The sequence below is a fragment of the Papaver somniferum genome, unplaced genomic scaffold, assembly GCF_003573695.1.
Source record: "Papaver somniferum cultivar HN1 unplaced genomic scaffold, ASM357369v1 unplaced-scaffold_132, whole genome shotgun sequence".
Lineage (NCBI taxonomy): Eukaryota > Viridiplantae > Streptophyta > Magnoliopsida > Ranunculales > Papaveraceae > Papaver > Papaver somniferum.
The window spans coordinates 18,247,678-18,270,572 of record NW_020622381.1 but is presented as its reverse complement, the minus strand read 5'-3'; the positions used below and the strand labels follow the sequence as shown (position 1 = coordinate 18,270,572).

Below are 22,895 nucleotides of genomic sequence, written 5' to 3'. Positions count from 1 at the left end.
AAATTAATCAGGAGGGTAATTTAGGTATTAATATAAATATCCAGATAAGAGGTGACCTAGATTTACTTCTAATATCTTTACCCAAAATAAAATCATGGTCCCTCGAAAAAATCATGGCCCCAAAAAATCATTCATTTTAACGAAGGTCTTGCTCGTAGAATTCTGTAAAAACAGCTCATTACATCGGATGAAGTGAGGTCACGGGTTCTTATACATCGTATCATCTCATGCAAAATCAGCAAAATCAAAAGGAAGAAATAAATAACAACCAATAATGAACATTAGACTGATGTTTTGCCGTTTATGCAAAGTTGATCAGTACGTCAAACCTGAAACCCACAAAAGTGGTCAGTAATAATCGAAAAAGGCTCGTACACTTTGCCAAAATGACATGTAAACATTAAGCATCGAAGTTGAGGAATTTTGCATCACCTGAAATTCATTACTGGTTAAAAGGTAAAAGTTGTAGAAATTATTATTATGGTGACGATGAAATATGCATGGGAAAGTATGATCGTACTGCATGCATGCACCAACCTCGTGAACCCTATAGCTAGCTAGCTAGATAGGACAAATTGGATATATAATTATGAGATGTACGCACCCGTCACCACAACATCACTAGCTAGCTCAAGACTCGTGATATTCATCAGGTGACGTTGTGCTGAATTGCGTGCCCTAGCTAGCTAGTTACAATTGATGGTCGTCATCACATCATGCTCGTGCAATCAACTGTTAGTCAAAGTGAATGGTACAGTTGATCGAACTTTGAAGAAGTGCTAGCATTAGCAATCACCTTATTTGCGTGCCCTAGCTAGTTATAATTGATTGATATTTTCACCTATAATTGTACGGACCCAAAACAGTATTAGTTCAACAGACGAGTTTTTTTTTTTTTTTTGAAGCATAACAAACGAGTTATGATTGTGGTAGGGGACACTAATCTTCTCTTAAGACTCTAAAATATCTCATTTTCCAAAAATGAATCAGAGAAATAAATGTAACCAGGGCCCAAAGGAGAGGATTAATATCATGCATTAAATTGGTATAGATTTGAGCTTGGACATTAATTAAATGAAAATCATAATCGTATCTGAAGTTCAGTTGACAGTCTTGTCAAAGTCGTTTTTGGGGGGTTTATACAGTTGAAGAGGAGAAAACTCAGTCGAACTAGTTAATTTAAGTAAATTCCATCTGTTCGGGGTGTACTCAGCGAGAGATTAACAATCATGCTCTTTTTCATACTTATTTGCCGGGGAAACTCTGCCTGGTGATCAATTCTCTCTGCTGGCATGGTGTTTTTAATATAAGTAAATCTCTGCAAATTCCTCGAATGTATGCTGAGTAAATCTACTTCTTAATTAATGGAACCCTGCTGGATACGATATAGTCTCCTTTCAAATACTATACATTCCTGATTTAATAATCAATAAATCCCATTTGATATTTGAATTAATTAAAATGAATTTATACATCGTACATCCTGATCTCCAAATGAAGAGAGAGAACAAATCAGATGACAGCTATGGTTATGAAGAGGAAATTCAATTAGTGATGCAGTTCATGCTTAGCAAGTGAACACTAATCGCGATATTGTTTGAATAATAGAATTCCACGCGTATAGATATCTTCTTATTATCTTATATGCGTTATAGAGAAGTTGAATGATTTTTAATAATGCTCCACTTTAATTAAGTTTTAATCTCTGGCAAGATCTATACATACTTGTATAAACTGTTATATCTGGACTCATGGAGATTGAGTATAGTCTGGGACCAAGACAAGACTCTAGAAAAACCACTGATATATATCTTTTGCTTCTTGACAGACAAAGCTACAAAAAATATGAAATGAAGGCAGTCCCTAAACACTGTCGACTGTCGAGTACTAATTTGGAAGTTTGGAACCCCATGTTTCAGGTAACAATTATCACTTTCAAGGTAAAAGACAGTGTGTCAGGCAAGCACCCCGAATTATTTGGTTTCCAGAAGTATATATCTTGACTACACAACCAGTTTGAGGCTTTGAGTTACGGTCGACATGGGTCTAAGTGATTCGTACATGGTAAAAACGCTAAGCTTTAAGCCTAAATACAATAATCGACATGGGTCTAAGTGATTCGTACATGGTAAAAATGCTAAGCTTTAAACCTAAATACAATAATTCGGGAATTTATACCCCAAACTCAATTAGTAATCCATAAAGTATTTCCGATTTTTGAAAGTTATAAAGTTCTTTCACCCATGTATTTTTCATCCATCTTGATTAAGTCAGTAAACAATTTATTTGTTTATCCTTTATTAGTTGTCACGTTAATCTTCTACATCATTTTTTCAGTTTCGTTGAGCTCGGTTCTTAATCGTTTCATAATTTTCAGATTTGTTACATCATTCCTTCCAAAAGGGTTCATCGTTCCTAAGTGTTTTGGGAATTTTTGTTGGTGGAAAATCAACCTTCTATAACACATTTCGGATTCGTCGAGCCTGATTCAAGATCGTTATAATGTTTTTAGGTTTATCGAGCCCAGTTCAGGATCGTTATATCGCTTTCAGGTTTATCGAATTATTTATCCTCTCCACCAGAAAGATGTGGGCAACTCAACTCAACAACCAACTCAGGGCTTTTAGGACTTTTTTGATGTGAGATAGTTGTCATCTAACATTTAACTGTTGTTAGCCTTTATAGATATTCAAGAAAACGGAGGTACTTTATATATTACTAATTCAAATGAGGGTATTTTGTAAAATTCCCAAAATAATTTTTAAGGTAACTAATCTAATCATCATAAATTGGACGCACACGAGATTAGAAATGCTCAATTTTTTGATTGAACGAGAAGTATGCCAACAATTCAACTCTAAAAATTAACTACTAGTAGTTTACTGTTTAAGAAACCCGAGTTTGTCTTGTATATTCTGGTGCATATCGAGTGAACGGCATATAGTACAGAACGAAGGTGATACATCAAATTTCAAACAACCACAAGAAAATAATGAATCTCGTGTACTTAGAGATTCATTATGTTGTGGCGATTCTTATAAGCCTTCTTATAAAAGTGAGTATTTATTAAGAAGAAAGAGTTAAATTTTAGATTTGAGATAAAGCTAGGCTAGCAACCTTTATTCTAATATTTGTCGTCGATCTGTTTGTAAGATTTGAGATAAAGTCACCTTTTCTCATCAAAAACTTGTCCCGTATATGTAGTTGAAGAAATTCTTAACAACTCAAAAGAACACCCAGTTTCCCATGTGAATGATATAGTTGTTTTTGCCAATGTCATTGTATTACAGTGTTAAAGTCGTTGAGCGATGACATCAATGATGCGAGTTTGAAATTCATCCGCCCCGTATACTTTCAAACAAGAATCTTTAGATTTGAAGGGTAAAGACGAAACTCACCCCAAGTAATGAAACATCTCATATGGTTTTTTTCACAAAATTGATTAAAAAGACTGTTGCAACTGTAACAATAAAACACTAAAAGAAGATGTGAAAAAGTTAGAAATAAAATTTCTGAAAGGTAAATAAACACTCAATTGATAGTAAACAGAGGACAGAGTCACGTGTTCAACACACTGTCCTTAACACAATAGTTGACTGGTACGCCTCAAGAATGAGTGATGCCTATACCCTATGGTCAAGTTGTATCCAGGATAAAACTGCCCGTTGTAAGTATTGTTAGCACTACAATACTTGCCCACTCATACGAACTCAACAACAATGGCACAGAAGAAATGAAAAATACCACACAGAGGGAGAGAGACGAAAAGAAGAGGATAATAGCTCTTCTGGACACAAATTAGAATGAAGAAACCAGAAGGTTTATATAGTGGAGAAGAGAGATAATCGATAATAATGTGCATTAAGAGTGAATTAAAGAGCATATAATTTTGTAATAAAACCAAAATAAATTTTCATTAATTCAAGATTTTCCAAAATGGTAAAAACAGTTACGCAATTAACTGCACATTATGTCGACATAAAAATAAAAACGGAAATAAATAAATTAATCCTCTCCAAGTCATACGCCCCCCACATTAAATACAAAATTTATTTTGATATTAAAATATTTAAAGAAATATTTCAAAAGAATTCTGTCCAAAAAGGTAAGTCTTGTTAACCTATATCCACGGTGCAAGAACGAGCCCGAGTCCAAAACTCAAGCCTTAGTGGAAACAAATATTGTTTATCCCACCCGTTCCACCCACATTGTTTGTCTAACTATCCATAATGGAATAGTTAATAGTGGAGCTCCTCTTTAGTTATACCCTATGTAGAACTAAAGGTCATATTTCATTCACTCATAAGAAAACGAGCAAGTGCCCTTAGAGACTCAAAGGTCCTAAGTTTCATTCCCACCAAAACTACAAAACCGAAACAATAAAACTCATTTTCTCCAACAATCCCCCACATTAATGAAATATCGATAAAAATCAGAAAACGAAAAGCGAGAAATACCACTTAGGCAAGAGGTGTCCATGAGGTCTTGAACCTTTGCTTAGTGAGAAATTTTCGGAACTACTTGATGGACAGTGAACGCGATGTCTTGAACTGCCATCGTTTGGTGTAATCCGCGATAATAACCACACATGATATCTCTCTAGGTGCTGTCAAGTTCGTGTCGTTGTGTCCTTTTTGACAAGTTTATTTAATGAGCTTAAGCCCCATCCTCTTTGATGCATAATTAACTATCTCTTTGGACAAACCTTTCGTCAAAGGGTCTGCGATATTCTCCTTGGACATAATCCAATCAATGTAAATAACGCCAATTGAGATTAGTTATTCTTAGCTTTAGCTATTACAGCTTGGATAACACAAAGTATAGATATAGCTGGCACAGGCCTATGCCAGAGAGGAATGTCTTCTAAAAAGCATCTTAGTCACTCGGACCCCTCTCGTGCTTTATCTAATGTGATACTCTCAAATTCCATAGTGAATTTGAGCAAAACATGTATGTTTGGAAATCTTCCAAAAACATACCCTCAAACTAGAGTGAAAATATATCCACTCGTAGACTTTGACTCCTCTGAGCCCGATATCCAGTTTGCATCACAAAATCCCTCAAGGACGGCAGGGTACCCTTCATAATTCAAACAAAAGGTCAAACTGTATTTCAAATACCTCAACACTCTAAAAAGTGCATTCCAATGTTCCTGCCCTGGATTACAGATATACCTACTTAACCTACTCACAACATAAGCAATGTCTGGCCTAGTACAGTTCATCAAATACATTAGACTTCCTATAACTCGTGAGTATTCAAGTTGTGACACTCCATTACCCTTATTCTTTGTGAGTCTACAACAAGGATCATATGGAGTCTGAGCAGGTTTGCAATCAAAATGATTGAATTTTCTAAGAGCATATTCAACATAATGAGATTGACTAAGACTATAACCGTTAGAAGTTCTTCTAATTTTCATCCCTAAGATTACATCTGCGGGGCCTAAGTCTTTCATGTCAAAGTTCTCATTTAGCATGCTCTTAGTGGAATTAATTACTTTCATGTTTGTACCAAGTATAAGCATATCATCAACATACAAGCATACAATTACACAGGCATCATTCACAAGTTTAGTATAGACATACTTGTCAGATTCATTGATTTTAAAACCACTAGAAAACATTACATGATCAAATTTTTCATGCCATTGTATAGGTGCTTGTTTCAATCCATATAAATATTTTTTCAGTTTACAAACTTTGTTTTCACAACCTTTCACTACAAAGCCCTCAAGTTGTTCCATGTAAATGTCTTCATCTAATTCACCATGTAGAAAAGTTATTTTTACATCCATTTGATGTATCTCTAGGTTATGAACCGCAGCTATAGCAATTAACATCCTAATGGAAGTAATTCTCGTAACGAGTGAGTAAGTATCAAAGAAATCTACATCTTCCTTTTGTTTGTAGACTTTAACTACTAACCTAAACTTGTATTTTTGAATGGTTCCATCTAATTTACATTTCCTCCTGAATATCCATTTACATCTTATGGCCTTGCACCCTGGAGGTAAATCTACTATATCCCACGTATCATTCTCTTTGATGGATTCCATTTCACTAATACTGGACTCTTTCCACCATGGAGCTTCCGGTGAAGTCATGGCTTCTCTATAAGTCTGAGGATCAGACTCTGCTAGTGTTACGAAGTCAGGTCCAAAGGAGGTTTTGGTTCTATCCCTTTTACTTATCCTAGGATCAGTTTCTACTTCATCTTCCTCTAAAGGTAAAGTCTGACTGGTTGAAGGGACATCTAGGGGATCAACACCTCTCTTACAAGAGTCAGTTTTCAAAGGAAAAACAGTTTCAAAAAACACAACATCCTTAGACTCCATAATAATATTCACACCAATTTCAGAAATTTCAGAACTCACAACCATAAATCTATATGCAGGAGTATGCTCGGGATACCCTATGAAGACACAGTCAACAGTTTTGAGTCCTACCTTGGTTGCTTTAGGTTTAGGGATCTGAACCTTAGCCAAACACCCTCACACTTTGAAGTATGCAAAAGAAGGTTGTCTACCTTTCCACAATTCATATGGAGTTTTATCTGATCCTTTAAAGGGTATTCTATTCATGATATAGCAGGATGAGAGGACAGCTTCCCCCCACAAGTTCGAAGGTAATCCTGAACTAATTAACATGGTATTCATCATCTCCTTAATGGTACGGTTCTTACATTCAGCTACACCATTAGACTTAGGTGAAATAAGGAGGGGTAACTTCGTGTATTAAGCCAGTTTATATACAAAAATCTCCTATAAGAATTTTATACTTACCACCACGGTCAAACCTAACTGTTTTAATGGTATCATTTAATGGTTTTCAACTTCTAGTTTATATATCTTAAAGGATTCTAAGGCATCATCCTTACCTCTAAGAAAATATAAATGACAATACCTCGTACAATCGTCTATAAAAGTAACGAACCATTTCTTACCACCTCTAGTTTGAATGGATTTCAAGTCAACTAGGTCCGAGTGAATTAATTCTAAGGGTTTAGAATTTCTATGAACATTTTTGCTAAAAAGGTTTTTCTAGCATATTTTGATTCTATGCAAATTTCACATTTGTGTTCTTTTTCCAAACTCAATTTAGGTATGCAACCTACATTAGCTAGTTTATGCATTGACTTGTAATTTAATCTAAGTCTACCATGCAAAACATTCAAACAGACACAAAAAATTAGAAATGTTCACTTCATCAATTTTCCTTTAAGCTTATATAAACCCTAATTCATATAACCGATGCCTGAAAAATCATTTCCCTTAGTTATAACAAGTTTTCCAAATTTAATTAAGATCTTCAATCTTTTACCATCTACAACAGAACAAGATACAAGATTCTTTCATATGCCCGGAACATGAAAACTTTATTCAATGTGAGAATACTACAGATATGAGCTTCTGCTCGACCTTTCCCTTTTATGCAACCTCTGTCGCATATGAGTTACTCATATAAAGTTTCTCGACATCCCCTATCCTCTAATAGGAGGTGAACAGGTCTCTATTTCAACAAACATGCTTAGTGGCTCCAAAGTCCACCCATCATATCTCACACTGGTTATTAAAATAACTTCCGACATCATGCCACTGAACTCGTGCTAGTTTGTTTTCAACTAAATTAGCATTAACTTTCTACTAATTAAGGTTTTACGTTGTTTACAATTACTGCCATTTGACCAGGAATTTTACTAACAAAACAATCACCCTTAATTAAAGTAATGCTAGATTTAGCTATACGAAACATACCTTTTTTACAAGAGCTATGCATAGTGTTGCATTTGACGTTCTCACCTTTGCCATCTTTGGAAGATTTTTTTTCAGCCACATGCGCCTATTAGCCATGTCCCTTGTAGATGGCACCTTTATTCACAAAACACAATTCCGAATCAGAAAGTATAATATGAATTTTGAAGATAACATCTGGATTTACAAACTTCGTTTGAACCACCATTTCAAAAAACTCATGGTTACCCCATAAAAACTAATATTGTCAACAACAAATTTCTGCTCGTCAGAATTTTTCAGGAACATTTCTCTGTTTTGTAAAATATCGAAAAAAAACTTTTACAACTCCAAAAATTCTGAAATTTTACGTGGGTAACTATGAAGATGTCTACTACATTATGCCAAAAGGTTTTATCAAATTTTTTTCTAGGTTAAGAGATAAACTCGAAACTCTACAGCTGACCCAAAAATTCATTTTTTGCTTTTTCACTCCACAAATAACATCCATGATTGTTGGGTGCTATAATTAAAAACAAGGAACGATCAAATAAACAAAATTTATTGATACTTATATCATTTATAATGGAAGTGATCAGATTGACAAACCAGATGAGCTTCCCAGAAAATTTTACAGACCCATCAACATCGTTCTTACCCATTGTTACAGATAGAAACGATTATTGTGTTAAGATTGTTGCAACTGTAACAATAAAACACTAAAAGAAGATGTGGAGAAGTTAGAAATAAAATTTCTGAAAGGTAAATAAACACTCAATTGATAGTAAACAGAGGACAGAGTCACGTGTTCAACACGCTGTCCTTAACACAATAGTTGACCGGTACGCCTCAAGAATGAGTGATGCCTATACCCTGTGGTCAAGTTGTATCCAGGATAAAACTGCCCGTTGCAAGTATTTTTAGCACTACAATACTTTCTCACTCATACGAACTCAACAGCAATGGCACAGAAGAAATGAAAAATACCACACAGAGGGAGAGAGACGAAAAGAAGAGGATAGTAGCTCTTCTGGACACAAATTAGAATGAAGAAACCAGAAGGTTTATATAGTGGAGAAGAGAGATAATCGATAATAATGTGCATTAAGAGTGAATTAAAGAGAATATAATTTTGTAATAAAATCAAAATAAATTTTCATTAATTCAAGATTTTCCAAAATGGTAAAAACAGTTACGCAATTAACTGCACATTATGTCGACATAAAAATAAAAACGAAAATAAATAAATCCTCTCCAAGTCATACGCCCCCCCACATTAAATACAAAATTTATTTTTTGATATTAAAATATTTAAAGAAATATTTCAAAAGAATTTTGTCCAAAAAGGTAAGTCTTGTTAACCTATATCCACGGCGCAAGAACGAGCCCGAGTCCAAAACTCAAGCCTTAGTAGAAACAAATATTGTTTATCCCACCCGTTCCACCCACATTGTTTGTCTAACTATCCATATTGGAATAGTTAATAGTGGAGCTCCTCTTTAGTTATACCCTATGTAGAACTAAAGGTCATATTTCATTCACTCATAAGAAAATGAGCAAGTGCCCTTAGAGACTCAAAGGTCCTAAGTTCCATTCCCACCAAGACTACAAAACCGAAACAATAAAACTCATTTTCTCCAACAAAGACCAAAACCAATAATTCTTGGGTGAAACCGACTGGTAGGTTTTGATACTGTTTATATGGTCAGAAATCAAAAAGATACTTTTCAATTATCCGTTTTGGATATTTCACCCAACATTTTGTTTTATATTTTATAACAGCTGACAATATTGCCCTTAAGAGATTGTTCTCTCTGTTTGCAGCTTCAGGAAGAAGGTGAGAAACCAATTTAAGAAAAACCATATGCAGTTCATACGAAATTTTGATGAAGATAGTAATTAGGCTTGGATGAAATCTGGGGAGATAAAAATACGGTTGAAGGAACTAATTTTCTGCCATGTATATGTATTGTCTTGTAAGAGAGATTAACAAGGATTTCATTGGTTAACCCAGAACCTGAGATTGGGTTAATGTTCGATATGTGTTGTTGCCGATGGTTTATGGTGATGAATGGTTGTGATTTTGAATATTTTAGATTTTTTCAATGAGAAATGTTAGGTTCTTATCCAACTTGAGTGTGAAGGTTGAAGAGAAGCTATATAAGCGGAAAAACAGAACAACAAATGCTTAACTCTCCATCAACAACAAAACGCCTACGAGTTGCTCGATAAAAGCCCCAAGAGAGGAAGAAGTAAAAGTTCTTATTTATCTTTATCTTTGTATATCTTTAGTAGTGTATCTTTTTTTTTAACCATCAATAACAGAGTAGTTGTGTTGTTTTTGCTTAGTTTGAAATTAAGATACCAGTGTGATTTAATTTCACGCCCAGAGTTCATCTCAAGCACACATATGAACATTTTAAGTTTCAAATGTTCCGGGCATCAGCTTATACCAAAAGTGTGTGTGTTATTCAATCTATTTTAAATCGGAAAGTAGTGCAGCAATAGTTTGTGATCTTATTGGTAAACACTAGTTGATTTCCACTAATGCTATTGGTTTTACGTACATCTCTAATTAAACCATTAAAGTTCTTTTAATGAGTTTAGTTACGTCACAGATTAAACCAGAATCCTTTAATAAATTCTGATAGGAAAACATATTTTCTTTAGGATGTGTCTGGTTTCATCTTGTACATCTCTGACAAAAATAAATTTTGTTCAGGATGTATCTGATTTCATCTTGTACATTTCTGACAAAAAACAAACCTTTTCAGTATGAAACCAGGTTCATCCTGAACATTTCTGACAAGATCGTACAAATAACACCATAGGATAATGTATGTAAGTTCTCATATAAACTCACACTGCAGTTGAGATGGATATAAATAAAGAATGCAAAGATAATAGTTTACAAGCAAAAAAATAAAAGTAAAAAAAACCTACAAGAATAACTTTTTTTTGGCAAACTTGTGCTAAACAAATCAACGGATCCAAATAGTCTTAGTTCTTGCAGTTAATCACATCATGCCAATTTTGCGTTCTTGTTTCAGCAACAAAGTTCGCCTCGTGTCTAGTTTTCAATTTGATTGAGAAACAACTTTTACACCTTGCTATTTTAGTTTTCTTGATCCACCAACAGTCTTGTCCCGTTTTAGTCTGAGCATCCAATTCACAGCCGGTTGGCTCTTGTCCCTCTTTTGATTCCTACAAAAATTAAACATTATTTCATTCAAAGTGACCACTCTAAACCTAGATGAACTAGTATCATCCATTAGTAACACACGATGAAACCAGTTTCATCCAGTGGTAACATAAAATGTGCATAGGTTTCATTCAGTGGAAAGACATGATGAAACCAATTTCATTCAGTAATAGCATTGAATGTACAAAGATTCCATCAAGTGGCAACACATGATGAAACCAGTTTTCATACAATAATAACACACTATGAAACCAATTTCATTCAGTAATAACATTGAGTATGTCTACATTTCCAGAAAAAAATAAAATAAATCAATCAATTTAGACATTTAAAACAGGATGATACTAAGTTCATCTCAGTTTAAAATTGGATGAAATCATGTTCAACCCAATTGAGAACATGGTAGACTTACAATTAAAGCATTGCATTCACATTGCACATTTACAAACAAAGCTAAAACATATGTACAAATGTGCATCAAATTTACTAATTAAGATGAAACCATTTTGAACGTAGTATAACATCAGGGTTGTGAACACATAAATCATGATGGCATCCACGTGTTCACAAACAATGTTCGCATACAATCATTCATTATAAAACTGAGCACGGTATGCATAAAACTACGAGGGTGCGATGACTCATCGACTCAGATCCTTCGGGCTCGTCCTTGTCTAGTCATATTTAACATTGCTAATCATATAACAAGATAAATAAAGAATCGAAGCATAAACATAAAGACATTGTAAAGCACTGAATGTAAATGAGACGATGATTTACGTGGTTCAGCACTAAGGCCTACATCCACGGAATTGGTGTTTCACTATGTATTGAGGGATTAAGATAGTCAAATGACTTTTAAGTGAGCAGCGATGCTATAGGGAGATGGGGAAAGGAGAATCATACTTACTCTTCCTATTTCTCTCTCATATGTTCTTCTCTAGTTGCTAAAAACTGTTCGAACCCTTCTCTCTTAGTGGATAAGGGTATTTATAGGGTTACTACGTGGATCCACTTCTGAGATCAGCTGTTATCTTATATTCTCGTTCTTTATGTCGATCCCGCTGGTATCTTCGTCTTCCACGATTCCCCCAGCGTTTTATGCTTGGTGACAATGAGTCGCCTCTTCATCCTCCACAGGTTGGTCGACACGTATGCTAATCTAGGGTGTTTAATGCGGGTGGTTGGGTCGTCTGCATGCGCCATCTAGTTGTCTGCTGCCCATGTCACATCCATGTCAGTTGGACTAACCCTCGCCGTTGATCTTGGATCCTTCTCGAGATGGAATAAAGTGAATCCTTGGGTGCTCTTCAGTGCTTCGCAGTAACCCCTTCCTTCAGTGCTCCTCGATTCTCAGCCATCAGATCCGTCAGATGATGATCTTATACTGATAAAACGTGTTGCATGGATATCCACGCGTGGCATCATATCTCGATGCTCCCAGCTGTGCGTCCCCCACGTGTGTTTCTCCAGACACGTGGCGAGTGATGAATTATGTGCATACAATTTGCCCCTTTTCTTCTGACTAAGGCGTCAGTTGAAGTTAGAGGAAAATCGTCCTCACATATTCTTCATCTCTTTATAATAACTTCCCCTAGATTTTAGGGCACGTTTCCCACTCCTTGCAATAACTTCTTCTTGGATTAAGGTACGGTTTCTATCTCCTTCAATGCTATAAATAGGAGAGAGAATGTCAAAATTTTGAAATAAATTTCATTCCTTCATTCTCTTGTTAGTTCATAATTCCTTCTCATTCTTCTCTTCTTGTTTTCTAGCCATTAAATTTTGTTGGTGATATTGCAAGTAAGATCTTCCTAGGATTTTTTGAAGTTTGATTGTTGTTGTTGCTCATCGTCTTCTCGTCGCACGCTTCAGTTCATAAAGCTTTTGATACAGGTATGACATTATTTTTTCTTCGATCTTGATTGTTTGTTCATCTTCTGCTACTATGTTCTTAGTTTTGTGATGAAGAACCAATATACAAAGTATATATACTTGCCCCTGTTCTTTATCACAAAACTTACGGATTCGTACTTAAAAATTTAAGCTTGTCCACGATGTTCCCAATTAAGTTAGGGTTCTTCATTTTCGGTGACTCTAGGGTTTTCAGTTGATATGTTTGATGAACTGGTAGAAGTTTTGACAAATTTCACGTTTTATGATCTTCATTTGCTTCTCTGTTTGTATCTTTATCTTGTTTTTATGCTTCTTCGTAGTTATGGCTGATCGTCAGCGGGTTCCTTACCAAACTCCGCCGCCGAACCTTCATAGGTCTCCTTCACATAGAAGCCCTGACATATCTCCTCCAGGGGGTAGTTCGTCTAGGTCTTCACAATTAGATCCTCGTGCTCAGAAGACTTCATCCTCTTCGGGTCTGAGGCTTCGTCTGTCAAGAAAGAAGATCTACCGAAGGGTCCTCCTGGCTCTAGGTATGTTGTTGCTCGTCCCTCTGCTCCTCCGTGTGCCGCGGCCAAAAAATACACAAACTCCATCTCCTCATCGCACTGAACCGCTGGATGTTCCACCTCTTCGTTCCGCTGCCCCACCTTCGATGCCCCACCAGAGGCCTTCAGCTACACCTCCAGTAGTCCCTACTAAAGGAAAATCTACTAAGCGTACTGCTTCGAAGACTCATTTATCAAAGAATCCACCCACTAAGAGGAAAGTCTCGGATATGAGTCCTCCGAAGAAGCCTTCTTCAGATCCTGCTGATGATTCATACGATGCCCCAGTAATTCGAAGCGTCACGGTTGGTAAGAAAAAGGTCACATTCAAGCATATAGATCTTGTCGCGTTCAAGGCGAAGCATGAACTCGACGCTTTCGAAGTTAGGTTTTATGCTTCCGATGATGATCTCACTTATAATCTGATTTCAAAGTATAAATACGATGAATTCCATTTGCTGACTACGGTGGGGGCCTTCGAAACTGGTCTCATGTTGCCATTATACAAGTCAGGCGACTCTTTCTATTATGATGTATTGTCTAACCGCGAGCGTTCCACTCCACACGCCCATAGACGCTCTGTGACGCAGCTGACTGGGAACTATCTCCGCGCTCTTAAAGAATGCTATCTTCGGAGTAAAGGTAAAATGATGATGACCTTCTATGTTCCTAACCCTGCTGAGAGAGACTGGTATACTCCCCAGAATTTCAATAATTCTTTCGGAGATTACATTAACAGTAGGAATCGTAAGCCATGGAGTGTTGTACTTCGTAATATTGCTGCTCCTCGTGGTGAAATTCGTCTCTTAAGTGAGGTGAGTGATGCTAAGCTGAAGTACGTTCCTGGTACCGAAGGGTCTACTCAGCGGAAGATTTTTCCTGCTCGTGAGAGGATTAAGCGTGATCATGACTATGAGTGGCACGCTACTGTTATTGAAGTTATCGGTCCTTGGGCTTACGGCTGGGTACCTGGTCCTCGTGGGTGGCGCCCTGTTGCCGATAGTTAAGCTCGTGAGACTGCTCCAGCTCGTTATGGAAATTTCTACCCCCGACGATTGAATTTTGAAGGTATGAATTTTGAGTATGCCTTCGATGCTGTCGACGCGGATGAGGAAGAAAGTTGTAATGTCATCCTTCCTTCGAAGAGTACTGCTGCTGTTAAGGTATGGCTTCTTCTTATATTTTCCCCTTTCCTTCTTGATTTGAAAAAAATATTTTCTCAAGGGAAGAAGGAAATAACCTTCGGAATAATTCCATATTACTCTGTAGGTGACGAAGAAGAAGAAAATTGGGCCCATGCAATCTTCTACCGCTGTTGTTGACGAGACAGAAGTTCCTGATGAGGTTAACAGCTCTGTGAACGAAGAATTTGTTGAAGAGGATGAACTTACTGACGAAGAGGAGCGTATTGAGTCTTCTCCCCACAATCACGAAGGTGGTAATGGAGCTGTCGACGAGGAACTTGGCCCTGGTGGTGGCGGATCCGGTGAAGAGAAATTGCCCCTGGTGGCGGTGATTTTGGTGAAGAAGAAATTGCCCCTGGTGGCGGTCCTTCTGTTCACGAATTCTCTTTTGGAAAGATCTATTCCGTGGGTGAGCCAATTGATATGAGCGTTGCCATGGGTCTTGCTTCAGAGTTCTCTCTGATTTCCCCAAACGATGATTGGGATGTTCTTGGCAACTCTGACAAGGGGAATACAGCAGGTGAGAAGACTGTCGATGCGGAAGAGAGTTCTGATGATGAAGATGCATATGCTCTTGCTAATAAGGAGGCGGAGGCTAGGAAAAAGTCCGAAGCTAAAAAGAGTTCTGACGCTGGGAAGAATATTGCTGCTGGTGAGGCTTCTACTGAGTCTCTCTTGGAGGATTTTCCGCAATCCTTAATGCGCGAGGGTGATGATGCTATCCTTGATTGGCTGATGAAGAAGAACTTGATGTTCGTACCCAATCCTGCTCCAATGCTTCCTGGTGAGAAGAATTTTGATGCCTATACTCGTCGGATGATGCAACTTTCCTCCGAAGAGAGAGTTACAGACATGTGGGATAAGGATTTGAGGGTTGCGTCTACTAATATTTTGGTTGACCCCCATCTACTGTTGTTGACATGATGGCCATAGCTGATGGGTATCAGTATGGTTTTCCTCAGCAGCAGATGCTTGAAGTAAGTTGTCTTAATTTTCCATGAATTGCAAGGTGTTCTGTTGTGTTATATAATAATCATCTCTCTTTGAAACGCAAATGATGAGGAGCGAGCACTTCAATCATACTCTGTATCAGTTCTTCAGGGAAAAGTCCCTTAAATTGGAAGCCAAGCTTCGCCATAGGGAAGAGGAATTATCTGCTGCTGAGACAGTTATCTCTGCCAGAGATAAAGAGATACTTGAGCTAAAGAACCGTCTGAAAGGAAAAGAACAGCTTGGCGCCGAAGAAGAGAAGCTTCGTCATGAGTTGGCCTTGGTTCGTAGTGAGTTGGAGCAGGCTCGTAAAGATGCTTCGTCTTCAAAAGGTTCGTTTTCTTTTTTGTTATATTCCTCTTCGTCACTCCTTTCCTGTACTTAGCGTTATGTCTGAGTCTCCCCACCCTATCTCCAGTGGGTGATGTCCAAGAACTGATATGGCTTTGGAATGAGAAGACTCGACAAGCTTCCCGTATCAAAGAATTAGTAGAGAAGATTAAAAGCGAAGCTGATAAGTGGAATGCTCGTGCCGATGAGCATAATACCTTAGTGGCTGAGTGGCGAGAAAGACGAACCATGTTTGTCGATTTGCAGAATAGATATAATAATGATCGGCGTCAGTTTAATGGTGCTCTACTGTGGACGCGCGATAATCTTCGTGAGGCTCGTGAGTATGCTTCTTCCCTAGAAGATAGAGTAACTCATCTGGAGAAGGATTTACGCCAGGATCGTTTACCTCAGGATTCTGAAGCCAAGGACTATGTACAACATCTTGTTCAGGAAAGAGACGATGCTATAGCTGAAGCTAATGCCCTTAGCAAAGCTCTAACTGCGTCTCGGGCCGACGTGGCTCGTTTAGTTGATTCTGAGAGAAGTCTTGAGATGAATATGTACAGGCTTAATAAAGGGATAGAAGAAATAAATAACGAAGTCAATCACCGTCGTCATCGGGATTCCATGAAGCAGGTAGAGTTAGACGAGTGTCAATTTGCTCTTACGACCCTTCAAATGGATTATAAGAAAATATCAGATGATTATGACTTTCTTGACGAAGCCCGGGATGCTGTTGTTAATGAATATGAAATAGCTTCGGCTAATGTCGAAGGTATATATTTATTTTATCGTGTGTGGTTCTGCAGTTCCATCGTTCTAACCCCTTGTGCTTTTCTTTTTCAGATCTCGAGGGACAGCTTCGCTCTGCAAATGAAAAACTTGAAAAGGCTCAATCTTCCTTAGTGTTGCAGGAGAGAAAAACCACATATTACAAGGGCTTAGCTGGATCTCGGGATGAATCAACTAATGAGGCGGCTAAAGACGTAACCCGGCTGTCATCTCTGTTGTCGCAGGCTGAACTGAAGAACACCATCATCGCCTATAAGGCTCGTTGTCAGTTATCCGAAGAGACTAACAAGACCCTGACCAAGATTGAGAACGACCTTAAGACAGAGCATGGCATCGTTAAGAATTACCCTCGTCGTCCTATGCCTGAGCCCTTAACTTATCTTCAGGTCCTTCTTCGGGTGGGAGCGTGCCTTCGTCGCAGAAGAAAATCCCAGTTGATCAAGCTGAGTCATCCTAGTATATTCCTCTGCTTGTTATAGAAAGTTGATCTTTGTTGATTACATGGCTTCAGGCCATTTTTTGATGTATTTTTCATTTCTTGTTTATTTTGCCGAACTTGTAATCAACTTTTATGGAATGGATCATCGTTTATTTGGATATGTACACCCTGCATTTTACCTGCATTATTAGTTCAGCTATTGTTTAATTACTGATTTAATCGAATTTAAGAGGTAAAGAATTAATCAGTTACAAAAAAAGAAGTGTTTGAGCGCGATGCCGAAGGTAGGTACCTTCGTAATCGTCTTGAGACCTGTCACCCCGCTGGCTAATCCTTGTCCAGAGGATTCCCAGATGGTGGGGGTCGAGGCAGCGTTCTAGGATATGCGGTTCTTTATTGAAATATTTGCATGCACCCATTCCGTTGACCCGCTGCCTTGCAATTGGTTGGGTATCTCTTTCTGCTGGAAGCCTTCCCCATGGTCTTACACTCATAGACGCTGATAGGGGAGTCCTGAGAGATTGTAGATATCTACTTTCCCCAATATCTTGTTGTATTGACGCATCATTCCCGGGTGTGTAATGCGTCATATTTACATGCATTCATTCCGCCGATACGCTGCCTCCTTAGTTAGTTGTGTATCTCTCTCTACTGGAATCCTTCCCCGTGACCCTGTAGTTATAGACGCAGGTAGAGGAGCCTTGAGAGACTGTAGGTGGTTACTTTCCCCAATAGAAATTTTGCGAAAAGCTTGTTTGATTGATAAGTTGAGGTCTGCTATTCCTCATCCAGAGATAAAAACATGCCGAGCGGATGCGCCGTCTTCTTCTTTTGGTGTTCTTCGCGCAGATGCAGAGCTGCGTTGCTTTTCATGGATGGTATGGCTTGAGATATTTTGCATTCCATGGGTGTCTGAGGACTTCTACTTTTAGGTTACGCAGGTAATAAGATCCATTTCCTGCGATATCGTGTATAACAAAAGGTCCTCCCCATGTTGGTGCTAGCTTACCCCACTTCTTCTCTCGCTGGTATTGGGGTATGGTTCTCAGCACATACTGTCCTTCTACAAAGTTTCTAATCTTAACCCTTTTTATTGTATTCCCTTTCCAGTCTTCGTTGATAATTCTCGATCTTCTGCAGTGTTGTCTCCCTTCTTTCTTCGAGATCATCTAGCCTTTCCAGCATCATATCCGCTGTGAGGTTCTTTTCCCATGCTTCGGTATTCGTAATTGGCATGATGATTTATGTAGGGATGACGGCTTCGTCTCCATAGGTGAGTAGGAACGGTGATTCTCCTATGGCTGATCTTCGTGTTGTTCGGTATGCCCATAATACGTTGTGTAATTGCTCACACCATCGTCCCTTATGCTCGTCTAGCTTCTTTTTGAGAATGAGGGAAAGGGTCTTGTTCGTGGCTTCTGCTTGGCCGTTGCTTTGAGGATATATGGGTGTTTACTTGTTCTTTATGATTTTGAAGGTATCGAAAAGCATGTCGATGTTTTTACCTTGTAACTGCTTTCCATTGTCGGAGACAATCTCAGCTGGGATGCCAAACCTGCAAATAATGTATTGGAAGATGAATGTGAAGACATCCGAGTTGCAGATCCTTGCCAAGGCCTTAGCTTCTACCCATTTACTAAAATAATTTGTGGCTACTATCAAGAACCGTCTTTTTCCTGACCCTTCGATCAGGGGACCCACGATATCTATGCCCCACTTTGAGAAAGGCCAAGGACTATCCACAGAGTTCAGCTTTGTTGCAGGTGCGTGGATCCTCTTGGCAAAGCGCTGGCATTCTTCGCATCTTCTTGACATTCTCGATGCATCTTGTATCATCGTTGTCCAGTAATACCCCTGAGTTTTTGCCTTGTCTTCCAGGGATCTCATTCCGCTATGGTTACCTGCGTCCCCATATTGTATGTCCTTCAAAACCCGATGCCCTTCTTCTCTTGATAAGCAGCGTAACAAAGGCCTGAGAAAGGATTTTTTGTACAAAATTTCGTCTCTTAGGTCGTACCTCCCTGCTTTTGATTGTATTTTCCGAGCCTGCTTTAGGTCCGTAGGCAGCGTTTCTTCTTTGAGAAAGAGATGAATTTCAGATCTCCAATCTTCTTCATTACTGAAGTCTTCGTCTTCGTTAGCTATCGTCATGATATCATCCTCCTGAAAGTCGTCGGTGATGTCTTCCCCTATATCATCGTCAGTGATGCCTTTCCTAACACTGTCTTCTCGATTTGCAACGCAGAATTCCTGGGAAATGACTGAGGGTTCGTACACTCTAGTTATTTTGATTGCCTTGACGTTTTCGTTCTTTAAAATGGAAGATACGTAGGCTAAGGCATCGGAGTGTATAAGTTCCTTTCTACATAAGTGTCGGAACCTAATGCTTGGTATTTGGGATGCCAGAGTTTGGACCAGAGCCATGTATGCTGACAAGGTCTCATCATAAACATTGTATTCTAACCTTATTTTTCGTATGACCAATTGCGCATCGTTTGTTAGGCGCACATCGGTTATACCCATTTCTATTATCAAACGAAGAGCATGTATGACAGCTTCGTATTCAGCGATGTTATTGGTGTGCCCCTTGAATTCCAGCCTGAATGCGTGCACGATCCTGTCCCGAGTGGGGTGGTGATTACGATTCCTATACCGGCGCCTTCCCTATTATTCGATCCATTAATGAAAACCTCCCATCTTATTGGGTTTGCAGGTTCGAGAATATCAACTGGATATTTTCCTACGTCAGCTTCTGGTATGTCCCTTACCTCTTCATCATTGTCCAGGGGTAAGTCCGCTAGGAAATACGCCAAGACTTGTGACTTTTGGGAGTGTTGGACTTCATGGATGATGTTGAATTGGTCGAGATGGGTGTTCCACTTTGTTATTATTCCTACTTTCCCTGCGCTTTTGAGGACTGCCTCCAATGGTGCTTTGCATGGGACGCAGATATAGTGAGTCAGGAAGTAGGTCGTTAGTTTTTGGGTGGCCCACACCAAAGCCAAGATGAGCTGTTCGATTTTCGTGTAATTTCTCTTTGCTGCGTTGAGAGTTTTGCTGACGTAGTAAATGGGATGTTCTATCTTTGTGTTTGTTTTGACCAGTCCGCGCTAACGGCATCTTCTGTTGCTGATATGTAAAGCGCCAGTACCTCATCGGGGTCAGGTTTTTGCAGGATTGGGATCGTCGCAAGATATTCTTTGATCTTATGGAAAGCTTCTTCGCATTCTGCGGTCCATTCAAACTTGCTTCCATTTTTGAGGATGTTGAAGAAATGTTTGCATTTGTCCGATGACCTGGCGATGAACCTGCCCAAAGACGCTAGGGATCCGTTGAGCTTCTGAACTTCTTTGAGGTTCTTCGGGGATGGCATTTCTACGATGGCCTGGATTTTGCGGGATCCACTTCGATGCCCCCCTTCGTCACTAGATACCCAAGGAATTTTCCTGAGGTGACATCGAATGTGCATTTTTCTGGGTTCACTTTTATGTGGTGTTTCCTCATTGCCTCGAAGATGTCCCTCAGATATTGATGGTGATCCTTGCGTAACTTGCTTTTGACGAGCATATCATCTACATAGATTTCTAAAGTATTCCCAATCCATGGTTTGAAGATAGCATCAACCATCCTCTGGTATATTTCCCATGCATTTCGAAGTCCGAAGGGCATCCTTGTGTAACAATAGAGGCCGTTCGGGGTGTAGACTGATGTATGTTGTTGATCTTCTTCTGCCAAAGCTACTTGGTTGTAACCATAGTATCCATCCATGAATGATAGTTTTTCATACCCTTCGACTGCTTCAACTAATTGATCGATGCTTGGAAGTGGATAACTGTCCTTTGGGCACGCTTTGTTGAGGTTGGTGAAGTCGATGCATATTCTTACTCCTCCGTTCTTTTTTTGGCACGATGACCATGTTCGAGATCCACGTCGGATATTTGACTTCCTTGATGAATCCCGCTTCTAACAGTTTGTGGAGTTCCTTTTCGATCGCTTTATGATACTCTGGTGCCACCTTCCGCACTTTCTGCCTGAAGGGTGGTGTGCCTGGCTTTATACGAAGTTCGTGCTGGATTATCTTCGGATCAATCCCTAGCATGTCTCCTAACTTCCATGAAAATATATCGGCATACTCCTTGAGTAGGTTGATTAGTGATACCTCTCTTTATTTATCCATTACAGTCCCTATCTTGATCATCTTCGGATCCTCTTTGGTCCCTATGTTGATTTCTTTCACAGGTTCTACGGAGGTGAACGTGGGTTTTGGTTCCCCAAGGAGAGTAACATTATTTAATTGCTATTTGGTAGGCTCTTCGTCCTCCTTTGTAGTTGAAGTGCTTGCCTCAGCGTTTCCGACTATATTCTCCTTTGCGAGGCCTCTTCCAGAGATTTCTTCCAGATAGGCGTCAATTGCTTTCTTTTCGCAGCTTCTTTGTTTCGAGCTCTTTGGGATTTCAGCTGCTCATCTTGTTCGTTATTAAGCTGGTTTTGTAAAGCCTGACACTCTCGTGCGGTAACCTGATCTCTTTTTATTTCCATTACCCCTTCGGGAGTTGGAAACCTGAGGAACTGGTGATAGGTTGCCGTCACTCCTTTGATCTTGTGTACCCATCTGCGGCCAATAATGGCGTTATAGGGCGAAGGTGTATCTACTACACTGAATCGAGTGTCAACCTTCATCGGTCCTGCATTCACTTGTAAAACGACGTCTCCTAGTGGCTTCGTTGCTGCTCCGTTGAACCCGTAGATAGTATAGTACGAAGACATCAGTTGATCGTCATTAAGTTCCATCCGTTTGAATATGTCGTAGAACAGAACGTTGACTGAGCTTCCTCCGTCGATGAGGATCTTCTTGATATTGCATCCCGCTACTGGCAGCGTGAGAACCAGGGGATCGTTGTGATCCTCCATATCTTCTTCGATGTCCTCAGCGTCAAAGATCATAGGTGCATCCATCCAATGCTCGTGTTCGTCTACTTCCACCCCATCGATTTTGTACAGCTCACAATAATCCTCGAATTGCTTTCTCAATCTTTCCCTATTTACGCCATTAGAGATGGCCCTGCGGCCTCGGAACATGAGATGGTGTTAACGGTTCGGTTTCCTTCAGGTAGTTGAACTTGCTTGCTTCGTTTGGACTTATCATCGGCGCCAGCCTTCTGTACGTACTGCTTAAGATCTCCTGCGTCAATCAGTTTTTGAATCATTATCTTGAGATTCTTGCACTTCTCGGTCTGGTGTCCGTTGAAACAGTGATATTCACAGTACTCTTTTGACTTCTCCGACCTCGGAGGCTGCTTTCCTTTGGACCATGGCCAATCAAGGTTTTCTCGACCCTTGATCTCCTTTAGGAAGCGCGCATAGCTGGTGTTCAGTTTTGTGTAAACCTGGTCTTCGAATTTCCGATCATCACGTCGACGATCATCTCTTCGTTCTCTCATATCTTCGCCCGGTCGTTCATCCGAACCACCCCTCTTGGATCCGCTGGCTTGTTCTACTGAGTTGGTTCGCTGGGCCCTTTGAGACTGGGCTCTGGGATTTTCTCGCTGAATCTCCTCCAACCTGGCGTGTTTTTCTATGATCACTCGAAGATCTCCCTCGATGGCAGGGATGGTGCCATGAATTTCGACAAACAGCGGGATCATCCTGTCCATCCCACACTTGTAGCAGTTGATGCAAAATACCGGATCCACATTCCCTATGGCTTGGCAGATCTTATGTCATCTATCAGTGTATTCCCTGATAGTCTCCTTATATTTGATTGCTAGTGAGAAGAGTT

General features: G+C 39.3%; 1 protein-coding gene across 1 annotated transcript; it reads right to left on the bottom strand.

Moving 5' to 3' along the window:
- Nucleotides 1-18,568: 18,568 nt before the first annotated feature.
- On the bottom strand, nucleotides 18,569-19,639 carry LOC113332879. The gene is made up of 2 exons (XM_026579380.1): nucleotides 18,783-19,639; nucleotides 18,569-18,671 (listed from the first exon to the last, which is right to left on the bottom strand). The coding sequence occupies exons 1-2, from the start codon at nucleotides 19,637-19,639 to the stop codon at nucleotides 18,569-18,571; spliced, it is 960 nt and encodes a 319-aa protein (XP_026435165.1).
- Between the last annotated feature and the right edge of the window lie 3,256 nt (nucleotides 19,640-22,895).